Source organism: Apodemus sylvaticus, chromosome 15, assembly GCF_947179515.1.
Source record: "Apodemus sylvaticus chromosome 15, mApoSyl1.1, whole genome shotgun sequence".
Classification (NCBI taxonomy): domain Eukaryota; kingdom Metazoa; phylum Chordata; class Mammalia; order Rodentia; family Muridae; genus Apodemus; species Apodemus sylvaticus.
This window is the reverse complement of record NC_067486.1, coordinates 4352340-4376814: the sequence shown is the minus strand read 5'-3', so window position 1 is coordinate 4376814 and position 24475 is coordinate 4352340. Positions and strand designations below refer to the sequence as shown.

At 50.9% G+C, this 24475-nt stretch overlaps 1 protein-coding gene across 6 annotated transcripts in view; it reads left to right on the top strand.

Annotated features, from left to right (window-relative positions):
- The window catches only part of Dop1b (DOP1 leucine zipper like protein B), a 98803-nt gene extending 78147 nt beyond the window's left edge, over positions 1–20656 (top strand). For 2 of the 6 annotated variants that reach the window (XM_052157814.1, XM_052157812.1), the window contains exons 27-37: positions 3903–4047; positions 10026–10105; positions 11081–11190; positions 11277–11423; positions 13331–13392; positions 14878–15006; positions 16688–16824; positions 17392–17444; positions 18013–18174; positions 19489–19618; positions 20179–20656. In XM_052157814.1, the coding sequence (XP_052013774.1) occupies positions 3903–4047; positions 10026–10105; positions 11081–11190; positions 11277–11423; positions 13331–13392; positions 14878–15006; positions 16688–16824; positions 17392–17444; positions 18013–18174; positions 19489–19618; positions 20179–20427 (1404 nt within the window). In that variant the 3' untranslated portion in view covers positions 20428–20656. Of the gene's footprint in view, positions 1–3902; positions 4048–4765; positions 5090–10022; positions 10106–11080; positions 11191–11276; positions 11424–13330; positions 13393–14877; positions 15007–16687; positions 16825–17391; positions 17445–18012; positions 18175–19488; positions 19619–20178 lie in introns of those variants that run through there. The other 4 variants (XM_052157811.1, XM_052157810.1, XR_007973406.1 and 1 more) reach the window with 3 other exon arrangements.
- The last annotated feature ends 3819 nt before the right edge of the window (positions 20657–24475 follow it).

Here is a 24475-nt window from a genome sequence, read left to right as displayed (position 1 = left end):
TCATAAAGTTTATCCACTGGCACTTTGAGGAAAAATAAGAGTCTCCTACTCAGCCAGAGAGAGTAAGATGGAGAGATGCAGTGAGCAGTGTTCTCATTGTTGGGAGCAAGATGGAGGGAAGGGTGGGGTGACAAGTGGCTTCCGTCCTCATTGTCACCTGGCACAGTTTATTACTCATAACTGTACCGTAGATCCCGTCACAAGCCCCAGGTGGTTTGTGTGGGTTTGTCTTGGGGGCAGGGCATTGTTGGGAGGTGTTGCTGCTACCATTTCCCTTCTCCCTGACTTCTCATCTTAAAGGGAAGAAGAGAGAATTCATTCTGGAGCCATTTCAAGAGACCCGTGGCCTAGGAACACAGATTTAGGTTACCCCAAATTCCATGTTCTAATGTGGAAATTGTTTCACAGAGTCTTTAGTTTTACTGAACAAAGTCATAAATCAAGGCAACTTTGGCGGTACACTAGAAAGGCAAGCATGAAGAAATGGAGGAAGCTGTGTTTATAGGACTAATGCTATTTGATGGCATCCCCAACTCTTGGCTTAGTGGAAGCTAGTGTTCTAAATGTTAGTTTGATACAGAGTTGGACCAGGGTGGCTGTTCCAGAAGTTAAAGTTAGCCCTGGCTGTGGGGGTACTTTGGGGGTTCCACTTGGGGTTTAATAATACAGACACTGAAACATCTGTGTAGCACAAGCCTGTTAGCCTTATTGCTGGGTGACACCCTCAGCTAGCCAAGCAGATGCAAACGACTCCCCTGCCTGAGTCTCCACTGTGAGGCTCTGTGCTGCCTCTCAGCTCTGCTGTGTTCTCCCTCCAGCACCAGCCTCTAGCTCTCTGTTCATCCAAAGCCTCTCCCTTCCTGATACAAAAAACAAAACCGGGGGTTTATCCCCTGGCCCTCTTGCTTTTCAACATGACAATCTCAAAGACTCTTTAATCCCTCTGTTTACTTCATTTTGGGCAGGTGAGGCGGTGACAAGCATTTACATACAGAAAGCAAGCCTTGTGCCTATAGCAGTGACAACAGGTCTCCTGCCAGCACCTGCTGGGACAGCAGAGAACAGCTGAGAATACAGCAAAGCACCTTCACAGACAGCTGTGTGTGCAGGGAAGTCATTCCCCTCTGAACCTACAAAATCCCGGCCTCTCCACAGCCCTGAAATGCACAGGGTTTCTTTTCAAGACTTCTCACTCCCAGGGGTTCTAGGGACTCTAGTTCGTAGATCACTGTGGCCATAAGTAAACACAGGTAGTACATGCTAACGTATACTACTGACACCCTTATTTGAGATATCTGATCTGTAGTACAGCGTGTACTGTCTCTTCAGGCAATCTTGGTCTCAGTGGTGCTGAGATTCCCATCAGCAGCCATAGAGACACTGAGTAAGACACAAAGCTGGCACAGTAAGGGACTGTTGAGGGAAGTGAGGACAGCCCCGTCCACTGTCACAGGGTTGTCCTCAGCCCGTGCACAGCCACTCTTCCCCGGTGGCACTGGTGAAAGTTCTGGGAGCCCACTCAGCTGGGGTGACCCTAGCAGTTCAGATTCTGTCTAAGCCCCACCCCACAGTTACCTGGCCTACAGAGGGGCTGCTTGCCCCTCCCCTCCCTCCCTCCCTCCCTCCCTCCCTCCTTCCCTCCTTCTCTCTCCCTCCCTCCCTCCCTCCCTCTCTCTCTCCCCCTCTCTCCCCCTCTCTCCCTCTCTCTGTCCCCCCCCCTCTCTCTCTCACACACACACACTCCTGTTTCCTGCTTGCTTCTCTCTTGCCCTCTTGGGCTCTTCTCCCCTCCCCCATCTCTCCACATGGTCATGGCCGGCCTCTACTTCTCTACTCTCCCCTTCTCTCTGTCTCTGCTACCCTCTTAACTCCCCTCCCCATGCCCTAAATATAAACTCTATTCTATGCTATACCTTGTGTGGCTGGTCCCTGGGGCAAAGGGAGGCCTTGGCATGGGCCTGCTGAGGCACCCCCTTCCCCCACACCTCAGCACCTGCCCATAGAACATATTCTAATACCCCTTTATCTTTTTATAATCACCACGAAGGTGCTCTAACTCGAAACTTCTGACCTCCTGTCTCCACCTTCCTAGAGCTAGGACTGCAGGTGTGCCACCACACCTGGCTTTATGCAGTACTGGGGATCAAACCAGGGGTCTTGATGAAGTACTGTATCAACTGAGTTATACCTACAGTTCCTGCCAGACGTGTGTGTGTGTGTGTGTGTGTGTGTGCGCGCGCGCGCTGTAGTCACATATGTTCAACCACATATATATATGGTTATATATGCATATATATATATATTATGCAAAGGCCAGAGGAGGACACCTGGTGTCTTTCTCTGTCCGTCTGTTGCCTTACCTCATTGAAATGGAGGTCGCAGATATGGTTTTGACCATGCCCAGCCCTCTCATGCGTTCTGGAAATTTGAACTCAGGTCCTTCTGTTAGCATGATGTTCCTGCCCAGAACCTGGCCAGACTCTCTGCTGATCCTCCTAATTGTAAATGGCTGGTCACTCACCCAGTCCAGCCTACTTTATTTAATTTTGTTTCTTCTTATATTACTAAAAGATGTATTTCTTATGCAAATAGCAAAACTACAGCAATTTATTTTAAAGACATCTTTTGTTGTGTTCATAAAAAGAGAGGTTTAGAGAATATGGCATACGGTGGTGTGGGGAGAAGGGGGTGCCCCAGCGGGCCCATGCCCAGGCATCCCCAGACACACACAGACATGGTATAGAATAGAGTCTATTCAGGGCAGAGGATAGGAGGTAAGGGGGTAGTGGAGGCAGAGAGAGAGAGAGAGAGAGAGAGAGAGAAGAGAAGAGAAGTGGCTGGCCATGACCACATGGAGAGAGGGGGGAGGGGAGGAGAGCCCAAGAGGGGCGAGAGGAGTAAGAGATAAGAGTGCCAAGAGGTAAGAGAGAGGAGGGGGCCCAGCGCCCTCTTTTATAGGCCAGGCCTGCCGGGCTGTTGCCTGGCAATTGTGGAGGGTGGCATACCTGGCTGTTGCCAGAAAATTGTGGGGTGGAGCTTAGACAGAACCCTAACATCTTTAAGATACAGTCTGTAGAGCCCTGGCTGAATACCCCTCTCCCTGCCTACCCGGTGTTAGAGTTTCAAGCATGCACAGCAGCACACAGCACGATTTATTAAGATCTTGACTGGCTTTATTGTGATTCTAGAAGAAGGCCATACTTCATCCCATAAAAGAGAGTAAGTGTTCCGTAGCTGAGCAGAGGACTCCAGTTCTGCAGACGGAGGCGAGCTGAGGAAAACAAGACGGAAGGCCACAGGCTCTCCTTTTGGGGAGAGGAGGGCAGGCGGGCAGTAGCAGAAGAGTCCATGTTGTCTTGCTTCTGTGTGAGAATCAAGGTAGAGGGAGCGTGCATCACCATCACGCCAGAAGACATGGAGTCAGCATGAGTGACCCGGCCCGGCAGCCCAGCAGCTCTGTAAAGTCTTAAGTCCAGGAGCTAAGTAACAGTGGTGTCCGTAGTGTTTAATTCACACCAGCACAAACCACGATCCAAGTGAACCAGAAAGCCAGTCTTTCCCATCAGTCCTGCAGACTTTGTCGGCTGGTGGAGGGCAGCGGCCGCTAGCACCATGGGCTGAGAGGAGACACTGGTCAGTGTAAGCGCACAGTACACACGGGAGTTCAAAGCCAGGGAGGAAACAACTGCGGAATTTGATGTTGATGTTTGATATTTGTAGGTCGAGAACCCATTATTAAACTCTGTCACCCCAGCTCACCTCTCAGTGTGGCTCTTTGGAAGTCTAACGGTGCCAAGGTGACTCACACCGTGGTCTGTGTCCTGGAGCTGTCAGACAGTGGTCTGCACCGGCACTTTTCTTCTCCTTAACTGAGTCCCGTTTTGCTTCTTCTGGCTCTCCAGGAAATCACTCAGAGGATCCTGGAAGCTGTGGGTACCATTGCCGGCTCCTCCTTGGAACAAACAAGCTGGCTCAGCAGAAATCTGGAGGTGAAAGCCCAGCCTCAGGTCTCTCTGGAAGAGTCAGATGCCGACGAGGATGCGCTCGGTAAGTGTAGGAGCCGTGGGAAGAAACGCCTGCTTCAGCCGAGGGGCTGATGTTTGAGTTTAAGTAAGGGTATTCAGTCAGCTTTGTAGACCTGTGCAGATCTGTGTGTTTGAAAACTGGAGTCTGAGGACCTGAAAGAATGGGCAGACTATAATCTAATGCCACAGACGACCTTCCTTCCATCCCAGTGTACTTTTGTCCCGACCCGCAGGACAGTCAACAGGGTTCCTTTAAGCCACCTAGAGGAAAGGCGATGGGGCGACAAGACACAAGAGAGAGAGACTGGACAGCCTGTCTAGTTCTGATCAAGCTGTCAAACTTTAATTTCCAGACAAGTCAATATAAAGGGAAGCATACAAGGTTTGGGAGGGGTAAAGGGGGGAACAATCTCAGGGGGTTGGCATCATTTCTAAGAAACAGTTTCTCATAATTTCTGGTAAAGCTAGTTATTGCTGTTGGAATGTTGGCATGATAAAAGGGGGGTCATGAGGCGGTGAAGTGGAAAGGGGTTGCTATAGTAATCTATCTACAGATGAACGTCAAAAGGAGGGGATTTTGAGATTTATGTAGGAACAGTTCTTGGCATGGAGATCTAAGTGAGAATGACTCCTGGTATCGAAGTCTCCTGGCATTGAGAGCCAGGTGGGGATGGCTCCTGGTATGGAGAGTTCTTGGCACTGAGTTCTGAGGATGGCTCCCGGCATACTTTTATACACAGATGTGACAAAGAAAGCAGCAATGCAATGAAGGTCGTTGGAGGTCAGAAAACATGTTAAAAAAAAAACCAGAAACAGTAAGCACATGCTGAGTATCAACAGAGCAGCCCTGTCGCAGAACTTTCCCAAGACACGCCAGGTGAGACACAGTTGCCTGGCGTGTGCTATATAGATTCTGTCTGGGAAAGCAGCAAAGCAAAGAGGAAGGCCACGCCCAGATTCAGGGCGCACTGACCAGATGGGTCCAACAGCTATGATCTGACATCCAGCAGGAGTAAACCATGTTTGTCATGGGAGGCACAAAGTCGCCTCCAAGAACAATCTAGAGGGTAAGTGCCTCTGAGGTAAAGGGCCTCCGCCTTTTCTCCTGCAGCCTCTCTCGTTCGTTCCCCAAAGCACTGTTCATGTCATTCTTTCAACTGTGTCCGGTATTCATTCAGTCGTCCTAGCACACACAGAAGGCAGGGCCTCTGTGGGGAAGGGAACCGTGTTGGCGCACCTGGCTACGATTATCTCGCGGTTTAGACATCATCAGAACATGGCCGTTTTCCCTCTGTTATCCTTGGAAGAGCATCAGGAGGCACTGGACACACATCTAAGCACGTGCACAAGCATGCTGTTCCTGGGTGCAGGCGACACCCCACCCCATGCCCAAACCCATATGCTTGCGACTAAATGACTGTACCTGTTCCTGCTATTTATATATTTTTGATTGAAAATATTTTCAGACTATATTCTTCATGGTCCCCCCACAACTCCACCTTACCCAACTCCAAGATCTATCTCTTTTTCTATCTTCCTTTTCTTTAGAAAACAAACAAGCAAGCTAACAAAAAAACAGGATTAAAAAAAAAAGAAAAAGCACAAGAAACACAAGCACACACAGATACACAAAAACAAAGGCCAGAAAAACACAAAATTGCCAGAAAACATAATATACAAGAGAAAGGACAGTAAGACAAAAATGCCCAAACAAAGCCTCCACCAAGACAGAAATCTACAAAAATACCAGTGAGTACATTTTGTGTTGACCATATGCTGCTGGGCCTGGGGAGACTCCTCTGGAGAAAACAAACCTTCCCATTGCAAGCTGATACCAACTGGAGAAGCTCCTCGGTTTGGGGTGGGTAGGGAGATTGTGTTCAGTTCCTCGTCTTGGTTCTGAGACTCCCATCTTGCTTGAGCCTGTGCTGCCGGTCCCTGGTGTGTGTGGTTGCTATTGTCTCTGAAGACACTGTCTCCGTAGTATCATCTGTCTCCTCTCACAGCCTTTCCACCTCGGTCCCCTTGTCTGCTCCCTGAGCTCTCAGTCGGGGGCTGGGGAAGGCACCGCCGTTTAGGACCGAGTGTTCCAAGGTCACACTGTCCAGCTGTGGGTCCCCTCAGGAGTTTCCTTGTACCACAAGAAGCAGCTTCCCTGAAGCTGGCTATGCAAGTCCCAACCCGTGTGGTCCTGGGGACCCAACTAAACAGCCTGATTCATTCTGACAATCTCCAGAGTGAACCTAGATGGCGTGGGGAAGGGAGGTGTAGGGGTGAGATGTAGGGGGGGGGTGGAAGGGTTGGGGGGAGGTGGGAGGGAGAATGATGGGGTGGAGGGGGAGAGGGGAAGTGTAGCGGTGGGGTGGAAGGGTGGGGTGGAGGGGGAAGGAGGGAGGTATGGGGGAGGGGGAGGGGTGGGAGGATATTTAGGGTGGGGGAGAGGGGAGGGGAGAGGTGAAGGAGGAGGGGGAAGGTGGAGAGGTAGGGTGGAGGGGGAGGGGTAGAGGTGGGGAGGGAGTAGTAGGGGTGGGGTGTGATGTGGGAAGAGCTCCCAGCAGTCAGCCTGGCATGCACACACGTGTTGGAAAGGAGTGGAGCCACATAGTGTCCCTGACACCCAAACAGAAATTCTCCTCCCAGAATGAGGCGGGACAGGGGCTGGGCAGTGTCCAGAGGGCGGCCTCATGTAGTGTTCTTCAGAAGTGGCTGCATGCTTTAGTTTTTGAGACTCGTGTTCTCCCTGGGACCTGAACTTGCTGATTGGTCTAGTTGGCTGGCCACTGAGCTCCTGAGACCCACCTCCCTCTCCCCAGCACTGAGGGTCACATGACCCGACCCCGCCTCCAAGCCCTTCCTTTGTTTTTCTTTCTTTTTTTTTTTAATGATGCTGAGGTCAGGCTTGGACCGCATGATTGTGTGACAGTCACTTTGCCAATGGAGCTCGCTCTCTCCTCTGCCCCTTCATATGCTCTCCCAGATGGCACTGCGCTGTCGGGAAAGAAAGCTGCTGGGCTCTTCCTTTGCATGCTGATTAAGCTGTGCGCCCGCCACAGCCGAGTCGACTGTTGCGCTAACTGTTGTTGCCGTCTGCTGCTCAGTAATTAAACCCAACCTGAGGCCAGTCCTGCGGCAAGGCATCACCTGGCTCCTTCAGTTCCTAGAAGGCATAGCCTGTGGAGGCTGGCAGTGGTGTCTGCGCTTCTCAGGAAGCCTTCATGGCAAATGTCGTAGCAGCGCTCAGCAGTAATAAGTGTCCGTGTCGGCTGGAGAAGGGTGAGCATTTCCCTCCATTGATGTGCTTGTGTTGTGCGTGTGCGGGTTTCAAGGGCACCCTTGTGTTTGGACTTCCGTGCCATTCAGCTGAGGAGGCTAAGGTTGAGATGCCTGTGTTAGAAATCCAGTGTCTTTTGTATCATGTTTGTTTGTTATACGTTGTGTGTGTTTTGTCAGTGTCTGTGTACCACATATTTGTCAGGTGCCCATAGAAGCCAGAGAGGGTGTTGGCTCTCCTCGAACTGTAGTCACAGATGGTTGTGAGTAGCCTTGTGGGTACTAGGAATTGAACCTAGGTACTCTGGAGAACAGCCAGTGCTAACCACTCCACTGAGCCATCTCTCCAGCCCCAAAGGATAGTCTAGAAGTGCTGGTCGTGTTTTCTCTGCCAGTTAAAGAGTTAAAAGGCAGGAAAATCTGAAGCACAGCAGGTCACAGCACACAGATCTTAAGCACTGGAGATAGAGCCATCAGCTGAAGGAAAGTGGTGGGGTGAGCCGGGGTGAGGAACCACACTTACCGCAGACGCACAGGGAAGAGACCTCTGCACAAGGTCAGGATCCAGTGTCATCTCTGGGGCTGGGACTTCTAAAGCTCTGAAGAGTCACCCTCCCCTACTGAGGGCAGGTCAGTGTGAAGGCAGACAGGGTGGCCGATTGATCCACAACCTCTGTGTGATAGCCGTGATCCAGCCTTAGCCTGCTGGTGGGAAACAGACCTGCCAGCCTTTATGACCTACCCATGGGCCCTCTGACTAGCACCTAGTCTCTCCTCCGTGAAGCTGCTTAGAAACCAGAGGGAGGATGGAGACCGAAGGCGAGCCGAGCCTGCTGGGTCTAACGCGTGGCTCGCAAGCTCTCACAGCCCCAGCGGTCGGGGCAGTCGTGCAGTTAGGCTCCGTCTTCAGAAAGCATCACTTCAACTGTTGTGAGGAAGGCCACTCTGTGCAGGAGCACAAGCCGGAAGTCCTGCCGAAGGATTGATTCCAGAGTGGTTCACACAAGAAACAACACTCGGCCGTGGTCTGAAAATGCAGCCAAGGAGGCTGAGATGAGATTTTTGGCTCAACAGTTTACTGACTTGGAGAAAAATGGCAGCAGAGTCAGCGTGCACATGGTAAACCCGAGATGTCAGGAGAAGAGGAATAACTGTCACCAGCTGAGAGAACTGCCAGGACAGCACAGGAAGAGTCTGGGGAGGGATTTCCAAAGGCCAGGTTGGTAGGGCAGGGCAGCAGTGGGTGAAAGTCTGAAAGCCTGTCCGCCAGGCTCAGGTGAGCCGGAGCCTTGCTTGGGGTCGACCGCAGAGTCAGGAGAGAGCTGGGGGCAGGTGCTCAGAACCCGAAGCTCTGGTGCCTGGATCTGGACCACTTAGCTCGGAGGCCGCTAGGATGCTGCCAGCTTCTTTCCTGTTCTCTCGTTTTCTGTTCGTTTTTGGGGGAGGATTGTTGTTTTAAGAAGGCGTCTCATATAATCCAGCACATCAGCGTCACATTACTGTAGTGGGAAAGACCTTCTTGGAGTCACTTACACAGGAGAGGCTCCAGATGTGGACTCTGCTTCACACTCGCTGTGTTTCTGTCTTCTGTTGTGTGAGTCTAAACATGTGCCTGCCCAAAGGCTGACCTGTGACTCTGTCCCTGTGTCTGTCTGTCTGTTGTGTGGCTGTATGGCTGTTTAACAAAGGGCTTTGATCTCTATTTATTGAACAGCATATAAAGAATCATATGGGAAAGGAATGGGAGAACTCTTTAACCAGTTTTACAGGGATTAAGTCACCAGCTCCAACCAACCCTGACCAACCTGGATACCAAGCGCTCGCTGCCACACCAGCCGACACCCTCCAGCGGGATTCGTCCCAAAGATGGCCTTCAGCATCTGCACCTGCTGCTTTCAGTGAACTTGGGTTGGAATGTCACTGACCATGTGGTCATTCCAGAGGGGACAAACCATCATCAGATCTAAGCCTGCTGGACTTGGCCAGCATTTCCCCTTCCTAGGCCGATTCTTCTGAGGGAGAGAGAAGCAGGCAAGAAGAGGCCATTGGCCGGACGGATGAGAGGCAGGCTGTTGTGTGGAGATGGACAAGGGCGTCCTGCAGGAGCTCGGCAGTATAGGCTTGTCAGGGCCTAGGCTGAGCAGAGCTGAATACTGCTGGAAGGTGGCTCTGAGCTCAAACACCAGAATGGCAGCGGTGACCCAGGAGGACCTGGAGGCAGTGAGCCGCCACCAATGTGTTTGACCCAGATACCTACATTCTTTGTCCTGGTTTTATGACTTCGCACAGCGAGAGTCATCTGGGAAGAGGAACTGCAGTTGGCTAATGTCTCGGCTATAGGACATTTTCCTGATACGTGATTTATACAGGAGGGCCCTGACTAATGGGGAGAGTGGTCTTCCATTCCATAAGAAAGCAGGCAGAGCAATCCCCGAGCAGCAGCCGCCTCCGTGGCTCCTGCCCCAGCTTCCCTTCGCGGAGGATGGCGTGGGAGGCAGGAGGTCGGTTTTCCAGACTGTTTGTCTGTGTAGCCCTGGATGACGTAATGAGTGTTGTCTGTGATCATGATCTTTATCACAGCAATAAGTAGAAACCTAACTTAGCCTTTGTGGTTGGAATTGGATACTAGAGCAGATCCTGAAACTAACAACTGCAGTCAGAGTGAAAGTGCTTGGGGAAGGAAGCAGCCACTCCCCTCAGACCTAACCAGACTCTCCTTTCTGTCAGCAGATGCTGCTGCGGCCTCCACCATGGTCTCCTCGTCTGCCCCCTCCATTTACAGTGTGCAGGCGCTCTCTCTCTTGGCAGAGGTAATGATTCACCCGACTTGTGGTTCCTTATGGAAATGCTTACTGTCTTGAATCATCTTGAAGGCGTGCATTCATTATGCGTGCCACATGGCTGCTCCCTTCTGCCTGAGTTCTGAAGGCGTGCATTCATTATGCGTGCCACATGGCTGCTCCCTTCTGCCTGAGTTCTGAAGTTCGGACCTTGTGTCAGCCAGCTTTCTGTTCTGCAACAAAATACCCAAGAAACTCATTTTACAGGAAGGAAGGGTCTGTCTGGCTCAGGGTGTTAGAGGCTTCAGCCCAGCCGGCTGCAGTGCTGCTTAGCCTTGCGGTGGAGCGGTAGAGCGTGCGGAGCACACAGAGCTCCCTCGATCGCTCACTTGCCTGTGATATTCCGGTAGAAGAGCCTGTGAGCGTCCCCCAACAAGGCCTCCCTCAGTATGGCCAAGGGTTCCAGCACGCAAGACGTGTTGTTCCAGATCAGCGCAGCGTCAGGTTGCAGCAGGCACTTCTGAGTGTCACCTCAGGAGTCTCTGCTTTTCTTTTTTTTGGGGGGGAGGTGGGAAGGAGGTGAAGGTGCAGGGTTGGGGGGAGGCCTTTCAAGACAGGGTTTCTCTTTATAGCCCTAGCTTTTTAATTTCATTCTCTAGACCAGGCTGGCTTCAAACTCACAGCTAGCCACCAGCTTCTGTTTGTTTTCTAAATGCTGGGGTTAAAGACATGTGCCACCATTGCTTGTTTTTGTCTTTTTTCTTTTTAAAAATATATTGTTTGTTTGTTTGTTTGTTTTTATGTGCATTGGTATCTTGCCTGCATGTATGTCTGTATTAGGGTATTGAATCCCCTGCAACTGGAGTTAGAACTGTGACCTGCCATGAGGTTGCTGGGACTTGAACCTGGGTCCTCTGGAAGAGCAGCCAGTGCTCTTGACCACTGAGCCACCTTTCCAGCCCTGTGTCTTGTTTTCTTAAAGGAATTCTGCCTCATTTCTTTTAGGTTCTGGCTTCTCTCCTGGACATGGTTTATCGCAGCGACGAGAAAGAGAAGGCGGTGCCGCTGATCTCCCGCTTGCTGTACTACGTGTTTCCCTACCTGCGCAATCATAGGTGACGGGCGCTGGCAGCACACACTTACACACATGTGTCCTTTGGGAAGTTTCCCTTGACCGGTCACTTCGCTTCTCTTCCCTCAGTGCATACAATGCCCCCAGCTTCCGAGCCGGTGCCCTCCTGCTGAGCTCCCTGAGTGGCTATGCCTATACCAAGCGGGCCTGGAAGAAAGAAGTGCTGGAGCTGTTCTTGGACCCCGCTTTCTTTCAGATGGATACTTCTTGTGTTCAGTAAGAAATTCTGTTTCCGTAAACATGTGCTCTCTTCAATCCCAGGTCTCAGGAAGCAGAGGCAGGCAGATTGCTGAGTTCAAGGCCAGCCTGGTCTACAGAGTTCCAGGACAGCCAGAGCTATACAGAGAAACCATGTTTTGAAAAACAGAACCAAAAAGAAAAAAGAAAAGAAAAACAGAACAGAACAAAACAAAACAAATAAGCAGACAAAAAAAATGAAAACAAAACCCCAGTGTGCTGTCTTCAGTGCTTGATGCATGGGCTTTGGAGCTGAAATGAAGGTGGACCAGTGTCACCTCAGCTCCTTGCTGTCTCTGTCATGATGGCCATGTTAGTCCTGTGTTTGCTGAAAAGACATTATATCCTTCAAAATACTGAGGTAACCTTTTAGGAAAGAAGCACTGCACTGGATTAAGAGAGCCTGTCATTGGTAAAGCGGTGATGCACGGTTCAGGAGGCTTTCATCTGCTTCATGAAAGACTCGAGCCCTGTTGAGATCAGATGAGAGCAGAGCCCACAGTCCGCTCTGGCAGTATGTCTGCCTGGCTTCATGGCTCATGCACTCTATGACAGTAGTGGGCGTGGAGCATGGAGACCCCAGGGGGACAGGACACTGAGCAAGGTGGTCTTGTGCCTTTTCCTCAGAAGCAGGAAGCCTGCTCAGGGCCTCCTGCAGTCTAGGCTTCCTGGGTTCATGTGTGTGCATGCTTCTGGGTGAGTGTGATTATAAGAGAGAGTGTGTGTGTGTGTGTGTGTGTGTGTGTGTGTGTGCACTTTTGAGTGGGTGTGATTATATGAGTGTGTGTGTGTATGTGTGATGCACATGCCACAGGGGCGATTGGAGGACAACCTGTGGGAGTCCATCCTCTCCAAGCACATGGACTCAGGGACGGAGCTCAGGTCCAGGGGTCCTGAGCACACGGTGTTAGCCCCCATCAGCATTCTTGCCCTGTTGTGCGTTGTTTCCTTTATGGATACTGGAGAAGTATGTTTCATTCCATGTTAGGAGTATGAGAAAAGCCTTTGCTTGGCCAATTCCCCATATTAAAATCATGAGTGCGTCACTGCTGCCGAGAGTGGGACGCAGGAGAAAGGAGCTGATAAGTCTCACACAGCCAGCTTCACTGGGGCATCATGGTTTATACTGGGAGAGTAGAGGAACGTCACCTAGGTGAGTGTTCCCATGAGTTCAAGCTGTATACGCGCACACATACAAACACATGAGGACAGGCTGCACGTGGGCAAAACTCGGTTTTCCACAGGCGTGCATATGAAGGGAAGTTGAAACATTTCATTGGATAACAACCGAAAGCAGTGATGAGGAATCTGAAGAGTAAGCTACGCCTGGGCGGAGCATGAGACCACATTGCGAGAACAACTGTGTTTTCAGAAAACTGAGGTCATGAGACTCTTGTCCTGCTTTCTTAGAGGGCTCTCAAGCGCTCAGCATTCCCACACCATGTGTGGAGAAATGTGGGTAACAGATTCCAGAGAGCAGATTTCTTTTTTTCAATTTTTTATAGATTCATTTTGTGTGGGGGAGAATGCAGTGTATGTGTGGGGGAGAATGCAGTACATGTATGGGGTGTGGCTTATATCTGCATGGGACTGGGGTGTGGTATATGGTGGGGTGTTCATGCTTCAGTGTACACATGTGCAGAGGCCAGAGGTGGGTGTCTGATGTCCTGCTCTGTCTGTCACTCCGCTGTACCATGAGCAAGGCTAGGAGCCGGTAAGCCCGGGGTGTCCGTCCCCTTCTCCACAGTGCAGGCGTGAGCCAGCACCCAGGCCTGGCTTCTACCCAGCAGGTTTAATAGCTCTGGGAGGTGTGTTATTTCCCCGATGCTTTTAATCAGACTGTCATCGTTGCATATCTGACTAATTGTGTCTTTTTGTACATGCAGCTGGAAGTCCGTCATTGACCATCTTCTGACCCACGAGAAAACAATGTTTAAGGATTTAATGAGTAAGTTCCAAGTGAATGGGCACACTCATGGCAGCCTCACTCGGCCTCTGCCACGGCCAGCTCCCTCAGAGACCCAGTCTCTTCCGGTAGCCCTGGCTGTTCAGGGCTTGGCCTTGGATTCCTGGGACTAAAGGTGTGCGCACCACACCCTGGCACGTCAAACTTCTGTGGTGCTGGGTGAAGAGCTGAGGGTGTAGATTTCTTAAGGACTAAACCGTCTCTCAGCCCAGTTGGCAGGCCTGACTGCCCTGTGCGTCACAGCTTCCCGTAGGTGCTGCTCAAAGCCTTCAGGCCACGGCGGCCTCCTTTAGTTGAAGGTCTTGAAACTGCCCTAGCTTACCAAGAGTGCCTCCAGTTTTCAGGCCCCGTCTCACTCTGTGACTTTGGCTTCACACCCTCCATCCTGTGCCTTGGTCTCTAAGTGCCAATGTTAGGAGTCAGCACCTCGATGCCCAGCTTGGATGGCCATTTCCACTTCTGCTCTTTCCTCACTCCCTGACGTCGTGTGTCATTAAGGAAATGAGTGCGTGGTGGTTGTTGTTGTTGTTTGTGGGCACAAATTGGATTTGGTGGAGTTGTCATTTGTTTTTGGCACTTTGCAGTTAAGAAAAGGGCACTCTTTGGCCCAGAGTGCCTGGAACTCATTATGTAGCCCAGGCTGGGTTCAAACTGTTGGCAGTCCTGCTAGCATAGCTTCTCAAGTGATCAGATTATAGACATGACTGAGATGGATGTTTCCTAAAGAATATGCAGGGTTGACTTCTACACATTCTGAAAGGGGGTCCTGACTTTTGGGGGTCGTGTCACAAGTTGGATCCCCCCACTCTCCCCTGCTGTGCTCCCCCACTCTCTCCCACTGTGTTCCTCCCACTCTCGCCCCCCCATACTCCCACTGCTGTCCCAGCTGTGCTCCCCCCACTCTCCCTCCTGTGCTTCCACTGCTGTCCCTGCTGTGCTCCCCCCACTCTCCCCTGCTGTGCTCCCCTCACTCTCCTGCTGTGCTCCCCTACTCTCCCCAGCTGTGCTCCCCCACTCTCCCCAGCTGTGCTCCCCCACTCTCCCCAGCTGTGCTCCCCCCACTCTCCCCAGCTGTGTTCCCCCCACTCTCCCCAGCTGTGCTCCCCCCACTCTCCCCTGCTGGCTCCCCCCACTCTCCCCTGCTGGCTCCCCCCACTCTCCCCTGCTGGCTCCCCCCACTCTCCTCTGCTGGCTCCCCCCACTCTCCCCAGCTGTGCTCCCCCCACTCTCCCCATCTGTGCTCCCCCCACTCTCCCCAGCTGTGCTCCCCCCACTCTCCCCAGCTGTGCTTCCCCTCACTCTCCCCTGCTGTGCTCCCCCCACTTTCCCCAGCTGTGCTCCCCCCACTCTCCCCTGCTGGCTCTCCCCACTCTCCCCAGCTGTGCTCCCCCCACTCTCCCCTGCTGTGCTCCCCCCACTCTCCCCTGCTGTGCTTCCTTCAGAAGCTGACTACTGTGTTCATTCCAGACATGCAGAGCAGTTCCTTAAAACTCTTCTCCAGCTTCGAGCAGAAGGCCATGCTGCTGAAGCGCCAGGCTTTCGCTGTCTTCAGTGGCGAGCTTGACCAGTACCACCTCTACCTTCCCCTGATACAAGGTAAGAGCCGTCTCGGGCCAGTCCGCGGCTGCCGCAGGAGACCTGATGCTGGCAGTTATGGTGAACCAAAGTGTCTTGGCGCATGCCCCTGGGGACTGGGAAGTCCAGGGCCGACAGATTAGCATGTGACACAGGGTGTCTAACACAAACACAAAAGGGACCAAACTTGTCCCTTCACTCTGGAACCAGTCCCACTCACGAGGGCGTGTGTGTGTGTGTGTGTGTGTGTGTGTGTGTGTGTGTGTGCGCGCTCACGCATATACAGGGTGCCTTCAGACTGCAGACTCCTTCTCCTCTTGTCTCTGTGATAAGTGGTGAGGCCCAGAAGGCTGGAGCGTTGTGAGTGACAGAGAAGCTGGGCTTTGCTTAGGCCGGAAACCTTCTGACTTCAGCCCCTGTTTGTGACACACGGTAGCTCCTATGCGGTAGTTACGGCCGTGTAGACGTAGTGAGCATGCACATGCCTGCGCTGTTCAGTTCAGTTGCAACCCAAAAAACTTTATTTATTTATTTATTTACTTACTTACTTACTTATTTATTTAGAGACAGGGTTTCTCTGTGTAGCTTTAGCTCTCCTGGAACTCACTCTGTAGACCAGGCTGGCCTCAAACTCACAAAGACCTGCCTGCCCCTGCCTCCCAAGTGCTGGTACTAAAGGCACACACCACCACTGTCTGGCTCACAGAGTTAAAATGGATAAAAATGAATGTTTTTAAAAAGGAATGAGAAATGAGAGATGGGGCGCTGTGAGGGGTGCTGGGGAGGAGCCGCTTCAGGATGATCTCCAAAGCACAGGAAGAACCTGGCCTCTAGTTTTGTTTGTTGGAACAGCCCTGGGGGCATTGGTGGGGAGTTTCACAGCACACATGACAAGGGGGAGTCAGACTCTAGTTGGGTTCTAAGTCAGAGGGTGCTGTCAGCAGGTCGGCACCCCTCACGGGGCGGGCCTGTGCTCACACCATCAGGAGCACTGAAGGGGATCGTGAGCACACGTGGCCCAGCACTGCTGCATGACAGCATGGGGATGGGAGTGTGGATGGTGAGGGCACAGCGCTGCAGCTGCAGTCGCCGCTGCATGAGGATGACAGGACAGTCCGAAGCCAGCCACAGGGGAAGGCTGAGGCAGGCTCACTTGTTGGAGGCTAACCTGGGCTACATAGCAAGACCCTATTGGGTGTTTATGTCACACACACACACATACCCTTTGCTTCTCCCTGTTTCCCAAGATTCTCAGGCTGGCCTCAGACTCTCTGGATAGCAGGCATGTGCTACCATGCCTATTTTATGTGGTGCTAAAAGAAGAAGCCAGGCGTGATTCCATACATGCTAGGCAAACATGGGCCTACTAAGCTGCACCCTCCTCCCTCCACCCTCCTGCCTCCACCCTCCTCCCTCCTTTCCTCTTTTTCTTTTGCTTTTAAGACAAGGAGTGGAGGTCACCCAATAACACTGGCCAGCATAGAACTCCCGATGTGGCACAGGCTGGCCCTGCACTTGGCAGCAGTCCTGCCTCTACCAGGGATGACAGGCACGTGCTTGTATGTGTAGGAAGCCAGGACTCATCTCCATATGGGTTGTCATCAAAACATCACACTAATTACGGTTTTATTTCTCTTTCTTGGCTAAGCAGAACCCCAAACTGCATATTTGTATGACTTTTTTAAAAATCTTCTTTCCCTAGAGCGCCTGACAGACAACCTCAGAGTCGGACAGACGTCCATAGTTGCTGGTCAGATGTTTCTTTTTTTCAGAGTTCTGCTGCTCAGAATCTCTCCCCAGCACCTGACCTCGCTGTGGCCCATCATGGTCTCTGAGCTGGTGAGTGAGTGATGGAGGGAGGAAGGAAGGGAGGGAGGGAGGGAGGGAGGAGGGGGAGGGAGGGAGGGCACACGGTTCAGGCAAAGTTTTAGGCAAAAATGCCTTTTCTCTTCTTTATTATTTTTGGGGTCTTTGGTTTTTTGAGGCAGGGTGTCTCTGTGTAGTCCTTGGCTGTTCTGGAACTTGCTCTGTAGACCAGGCTGACCTCAAACTCATAGACATTCACCTGCCTCCGTCTCCAGAACACTGAGCACGAATTGATATTACTTGCTGATTTTCTTTATGTTGATTTGTGGTGCTGGTAATCGGTCCCGGGACTGCTTGCTGGGCTCTTCCTGGACTCCATCCTCTGATCTGCTAGGGCTTGGGTTTGGTTTGATTTAGTTTTTGGAGATAGGGTTTCTCCAAACTGGCCTCAAACTCAGAGATCACCTGCCTCTGCCTCCTGAGTGCTGAGATTAAAGGTGTGTGCAACCACTGCCTGGCCTGCTGTTTTCATAGATAGACAAATTTAGGTGAACGTGATCTCTCTTAAAGAGTAATTTGAATATACATTTTCTTCCTAAGATCCAGACATTCATACAACTTGAGGAAGATCTGAAAGAGGAAGATGAGTCAAGGTAAGGCACGTGAACTCCCAGTGCATGCTAGGAGGTGAGGAGTTAGATGCGATGGTGGGGTGTGAGCTGCCACACCACCTGCTGTCCCCTGGGAGTGCTCTTGGTGGGACCAGCCAGTGTTAAGATATAAGTGTTTATTTCATGCGTGTGCATGTGTGCCTGAGTGTATGTATATGTACCATGTTGTGTCAGAGGAAGCCTATGGAAGACATCACATCCTCCGGATCTGGAGGAACAGGCAGTTGTGAGCTCTCTGGGTGCTGGGAACTGATGCGGGGTCCTCTAGAGGGGCAGCAATGGCTCTTAACTGCAGAGCCATCTCAAGCCTCTTTCTGTTTTTTAGGCAGGGTCTCATACACCATCACTAGTCTCCAAACCGACTCTGTACCTGAGGATAACCTTGACTGAGTCCTCCTGTCCCCACACCCCCTCCATGGGCATGCGTCACGGTGCCTCATAGCCACAACATCTATTACCAGGGAAATGTGGCTTAAGGACTTTTCCTAAATGAATGACATTCAACAGACATGAATGAGTGTATAACAAAAATTTCCTTTTGAATTTATAGAAACAGCAACAAAATAAACAGAATAAAAGTCCCAGTTGCTGATGGAAACGGGCCGTCAGGCAGGGCCGTGTCCCCCAGTGATCTCATCATGTACCTCTCTGCTTGCAAGTTCCTGGACACTGCGCTTTCCTTCCCGCCCGACAAGATGCCCTTGTTTCAGATGTAAGTAGGGTGTCCTGTGAGGGCCTTTGGAGATGCCGTTGTCCCTGTTGTCGGGCACCTCACTTTTCTTTCATGTGTAGGGAGCGTGTGAGAGGCTGCAAGGCTCTGAGTGTCTTGTAAGCGACTAGGCCTGGGTTTCAGATTTCCCCAGACAGCTGTGGCTTCAGGACTTGGCTCTCAGTCCTGTTCCTGAATCGTCTCTGTGGAGAATCAGCATTCTTATTGTCTGCTGAGATGAACGCCTGTGACTGGGTCACTGCTGGTGGTTCTCACCGTGGGTGTGGGTGTGGGTGAGTGTGGCCTCTCAGGTCACTTGGCCTCTTTGGCACATGTTTCCCTAGGGCTGAAGACAGCTGCTCCTGCCTTGAGTGTCACGCCCGGCCCAGAAGCGGCTGGTCTCTAGCTTACCCCAACAAAGAGAGCAGTGAGCGGTACTCTTAAACGGCTGTTATCCAGTGAGGGAAGCGGGCTGAAAAGGCCACACAGGATACCGTTCCATTTGTGTTGATCATCCGTTCTAGAAAATACTACATTGTAGGAGCAGGAGCAAAGAGCAGTGGTCGTGGGGATGGCTCAGGGCAGCGGGACTACACCGGTCCCTGCAGGGGACAGATCAGTAGTCTTGCAGTGTCAAGGGGACCATAGTAGAAACCATGGACTTGTGTGAGTTGCTTGTGGTTGTAGGTCAAACAATTGCACAGACTCTGCTCTGTGTGTGATGTCTGCAGAGGGAAGGGCTGTGCGTGACTACATTGAATCTGAGGAAATTCCATTTCTCTTCAGTTTAGCTGCAAATCTTAAAGGGAGGCCATGGATGACAGGGCTTTCCCACAGCCACTGTGACAGTGGCATTGTGTGCAGTCACCACAGCCAGAGTCAGCCTGTGTGTCTGTCAGCAGCAGATGGACAGGCAACATGTGGTTTATCCATGTAATGACACATCAGTCAGCAGTAAAGAGAAACAAGATACTGCTGCCTGCTGCTCTGAGAAGACACTGGGCGACAGAGGTGGTCCCCTGTGGAGCATGTCCATTCCGCTCCTGCAAGCCCAGAACGAGAGAGACGTGCAGATAGGAAGCCCGTTAGACTAGAGGGCGGTCTAGGTCTGTGTCCTAGAGACGGAACAGCAATGGCTGAAGGAAGTAGGACTTCTCAGGTCAATACAACTCTGAAATGGATTGTGCTGTAGACATGTAATACCATCTGTGGAAATTATTAAGCCACTGGGTTGTGGAACATAAATTACGTCAACCGAACCACTGCAGACAGCTTACATGAGTTCTGCATCAATATGCCTGGCCCTGTTTCCTGCAGTTACAGATGGGCATTCGTTCCAGAAGTGGACACTGAGCACCCGGCCTTCCTGTCAGAGCTGGAAGAGAATCACCAAGAATGCAGACCTCACACTGTCAGGATTCTAGAACTTCTGAGGTTAAAATATGGGGTAAGTGCTTTTGGAAACGACATCCTCAGACCAGAGACGCAGCTCAGCAGGCAGAGCAGGCCTGGCGTGCAGGCGCCCTGGCGGGATGGACAGCACTGTACAACTGGATGCAGTGCTGCATACCCGTAATCCCAGCACTGGGGAAGAGAGGCAGAAGGAGCAGACGTTGGGGGTCACCCTCGGGCACATAGTAAGTTCAAGCCTGGGCTATGTAAGACACTGTCTCAATTATGAAGTCCTTAATATCGCTTGGGTTTTAAGGGCTTCAAAACAGTTTTTAAGGGCTTCTCACAGTTTTAAAGCGTGGGATGGTTAGAAATTCCATCCTTGGTTTTCCATGTCTCAGACATGGGAAATAAAGCTGGTTTCCAGTTAAAGAGGAGGAGCCTGCTAGGAGGACTGGCAGTGCTGGAGCTGGTGGGGCTTAGGATGAAGGCCTGACAGAAAGGGGTAAAGACAGAATGTGAGGGCGTGCCTCTGTTGTTAGCTGGCCAGGGGCCCACAAGCCCTGCTGCTGATGTGCTTGCTAGGTCACTCTGATGGCTTCGGTCTTTCTGCAGGAAATCAGCAGCTCCGACGAGATCACCAGGAAGAAGGAGTTTCCTCTTCTGCGCCAGCCCTCAGTTTCCTGCATCAGGCAGTTGATGCCGTTCTTCACCACATTAAACTGTGCATTCAAAACCCAAAGCCAGCTGCCTGCTGACGTGCCGGGCCCCGCAGCACCGGAGCCCCCTGTCGCCGAGAACCCGGGGGTCCTGCGGCAGCTGGAGGAGTGCGTGGAGCAGGACTTCCTGGAGCACCCAGAGTAAGAGTGTCCAGGAGGGCTTCCTCTTCCTCCCCCTCCCTGACCAGGAAGCGGTGTTCTGTAAAGAAGGGGGCTGGAGGTGCGAATCAACCCTGCCCCAGTCCTGGAGCACCATTCAGGTATTTTCTGTTCAGCAGCCTCCCATAAATGCCTTGTAATATATTTCAGCCCCTGTTTGTATTTCTTCCTCAGTTTATGTAATGAAAATAAAATTAATATATCATCGAACCACACATTGTTGTCATATGTATAGATTAAGTCCTTCTGTTTGTTGAGCAAATACATAGGTCTGTTCTCTGCTGTTTCTGTAAAACGCTATGCAGGTTGTTTATCAGGCTGGCAGGATGTTAGCTGGCAAAGTCCTCCGGGCCCCGAGTGCACAGGAGGACAGATTCCCCCCAGATTGTCCCCTGACCTCCACGCCAGTACACACAAGATAAGTAAAGTGTACTTTAAAAATTAATAAAAAGGAGTGGGGGTGCTGACAAGATTTTGGGAAGGCGGGTACAGGAGCCTGCCTCTGAACCTAATGGCCAGCTCAACACTCCAGAGTCCATATGAATGAAGGGAAGAGCCAACTCCTGAACGTTGTTCTCTGACCTGTGCACGCATGCGCGCACACACAATTTAAAGGAGTTAAAAAGCTGACTTTATTTAAGGTTGTCAAAATTGTTATTTTTAACATTTTACACCAACAGCCTTTTATACTGAACTTTGAAACTTAAAAAAAAAAATAACAGTAATAGCCTAGTATGGGGGCACATCTGTGGCAGTAGAGTGCTTGCTGGGTACCCATAGAGTGTACAATTCCAACCTGTCATTGCAGCACTCTGAAAGGGGAGGCATGAGGATCGGAGCCTCAGCCTCAGCTACATAGCGAGTTCAAGGCCAGCCTGGACTCTTTGGGTGTGTTAAGGTCTTGCCCACTATAATCAAACTTGCCCTGTTCAGTTGGGCGGGTTTTCAGACTCTGACAGTTATACATGAATGTAACTTTTATTCTCCAGATGTAACTGTCATTGTGGAGACTTACTACTGAATAAACTCTCCCTTCCTAGTTCTTCCTGAACTCTGGCTGGCTGGTTCAACTCAGCTGTTCTGGCTCAAACGCCTCTTCAAACTGAATGATTCAAACTGGCTTCTCTTGGCTTCTGACTGAATTGTTCTGCTTGGACTCAAACTAATCAGACAATCTGTTCTAATCTTTGGGCTTCTTGTTCTCTGGCCTGTTCCATCTTCAACTGTGTCTAGCTTGTTCTCTCTGCAACCCATCTCTGTAAAACTCTCCTGATAAAGCTGTCTCCACCCCCAACCCCTCACACCACCCCCAAACCCCCCCCCCACACACACACTCTTAGTTGCCTCTCCCTCCTGTATTGTTCTTGTGATAGTTGGACATATCCTGTCTGACTCATTCTGCCAAATCTTTCTCAGAATCATCACTTTGCCTCTCAATTATATGTCACTTTCAAACATGACTGCTTCCTTCTACAAAGCAACTTTGCCTTCATTGGTAAGGATTAAAAGTGTGTCTGTATTCCAGCCAGAGGGATTAAAGGTGTGTGACGCCTCTGCATTCCAGCCTGGTCACACAGACCTAGGTATTTGGAAGTCCCTTGCCAGAGCAGCCGAGTTGCTGGATAAAATTCCTACACATGGCTGCAGCTGCCGGTGCTCTGACTGGCGGCTTCCCTGTGCACCCTTCTCCCTCAGATCTCCTTACCATTCTGCTGACACTGCTGTGCATTAAAATAATCCTCCTGACTGGTATCATCAGAGCTCACATTCCAAGACTCGTTGTCTTCTGCCAGCTACCCTACTTATGTCCTGGCTGGGAGCCACGTCCAACTCTGCCAGTGAGTGCCCTGTGCCTTCCACACCTGCCTGCTTGGTTCTAGGCAAGAGCCTAGTGTGTAGTCTCCAGGCTTCCTGAGGCGGCCATGCTGTTCCCCTCGACGCTCTCAGAGTCCAGGCCTACTCTACACTGATCAGTACTGTTTTGTTCTGCCTCTGAAATGAGTTGTTTTTTAAATTTAAGTGTGTGCATATGTATTTTGTGCATAGGTTATGCAATCAATTTGGAGAAGTCAGTTCCCTTTTATCATGTTGGTTCTTAGGACTGAACCCCAGTCATGAGGCTTGGCTACAAGTACTTATGGAAGCACACTGTAACTGTCCTCAGACACCCCAGAGACGGCATCAGATCACTTTACAGATGCTTATGATTGCTGGGATTTGAACTCAGGACCTCTGGAAGAGCAACCAGTGTTCTTAACCACTGAGCCATTACAGTAAAAAAGTAATTTCTGCCCTTGGTCTTTACATAGCACTAGGGCTCTCAGGACCTCTGGTCTCTCTGCCTGCTGCCTGTGGATTGGCGTGCAACACTCTCTCCTGCTCGAGTGCCACGTCTGCTTCCTGCCATGAAGATCATGACACTGTAAGCAAGCCCCAAATTAAATGCTTTCTCCCGTAAGAAAAAAAATGCATTTAGTTATGTGGGTACTCACAAAAAAATCGGTTAGAAATTACACAGGAATTTTGTGCGAAAACTTTGCTTAAAGTAAAGACATTTGTGAATTCGGATCATTAAAGACTATCAGTACAGTGACACTGTAAGTGTCATTAAAGACTCAGTACAGACACTGTAAGTGCCGCGACGCCCACTTGCTTACACTCGGCCCGTACCAGCCCAAGCATGAGGAAATAGAGGAGCCCGCTTTGCCTAACAATCTGTGTCTCATCACAGTCCAAACTTACAACAAAAATCAGGTGACAGGCTCATGCCTGTGGAGTCTACTGCAGGAGACTCACTGCCAACCTGAGCCACAACCTGGGTTTCAGACCACCTTGGACCAAGGTGAGGCCTGTCTCAGGGAAGTGGGGGGAGCCGGATGCCGTACTGGAAAGCCCCAGCTTTTGTGAGGCTGAGGCGGAAGAGCAGGTGTGAGGATCTGTTTTAAGAAAAAACTGGGAGGGTGGGGGAGATACCTCAGCCATTAAGAGGGTTTGTTGCCCCTGCAGAGGACCTAAGTTCAATTCCCAGCACACTCATGGTTGTTGTAATTCCAGTCCCAGCAGATCTGATGCCATCCTCTGACGTCCTTGGGCACTGTATACATCTGATGCACAGATGTACATGCAGGCAAAACTCACACACTAAGAAACGGAAAACCTGGAGCCACTGAAAGAGCTCCCCCGGGAAAGCAGCCTGTTGTGAGCACGGTAGCTTGAGATTACTCCCTCGCACTCAGGCGGTGGAAGGAAAGAGCAGACTCCCCAGAGCTGTCATCTGACCTCATATGTGGGCAATAATGGGACTCCCCACTCACGTGTGTGCATGTACATACATGTACTCGCACGTACATACATGTACTCACATGTACACACATACACAGATAAGAAAAAACAAAAATATGTTCTTTATATCATCAGTTTCTATTAGACCATGAATGTCAACTCTGGTGTCTGCAAAGAGGTTCACAAACTTAGCACTGTGCTGGCCACAAGTTGACATATCAACTTGACACAAGTTAAAGTCATCTGAGAGGCGGAAGTGCCTTAACGAACTTCAGCTGTAGGGCTGCAGAGGCAGACGGCTGAGCTGGTGAGAGTGCTGACTGTTCTTCCGGAGGTCCTGAATTCATCTGCGACAGGATCCATCCAAAGCCCTTTTCTGGTGTGTCTGAAGACAGCTACAGTGTACTTACATATATAAAATAAGTTTTTATTTTAAGAAATAATTTTAAGAAACAATTGTAAAAAAAAAAAATCTATCTGTAGGATATTTTCTCAATTAGTGATTGATGGAGGAGACCCAGCAAAAAAGCAGACTGAGCAAAACCCTGAGGAGCAAGGCAGTGAGCAGCGCTCCGCGGCCTCGGCATCCGCTCCGGCTCCAGGCTCCTGCCCTGCTTGGGTTCTGGCCCTTGACTTGCTTTGGTGATGAACAGTGATGTGGAATTGTAAGCCAGAGAAACACTTTCTCAGCTTGCTGTTTGGTCATGTCGTTTCATCCTAGCAGCAAAGCCCCTACTAAGACAAGCAAGCAC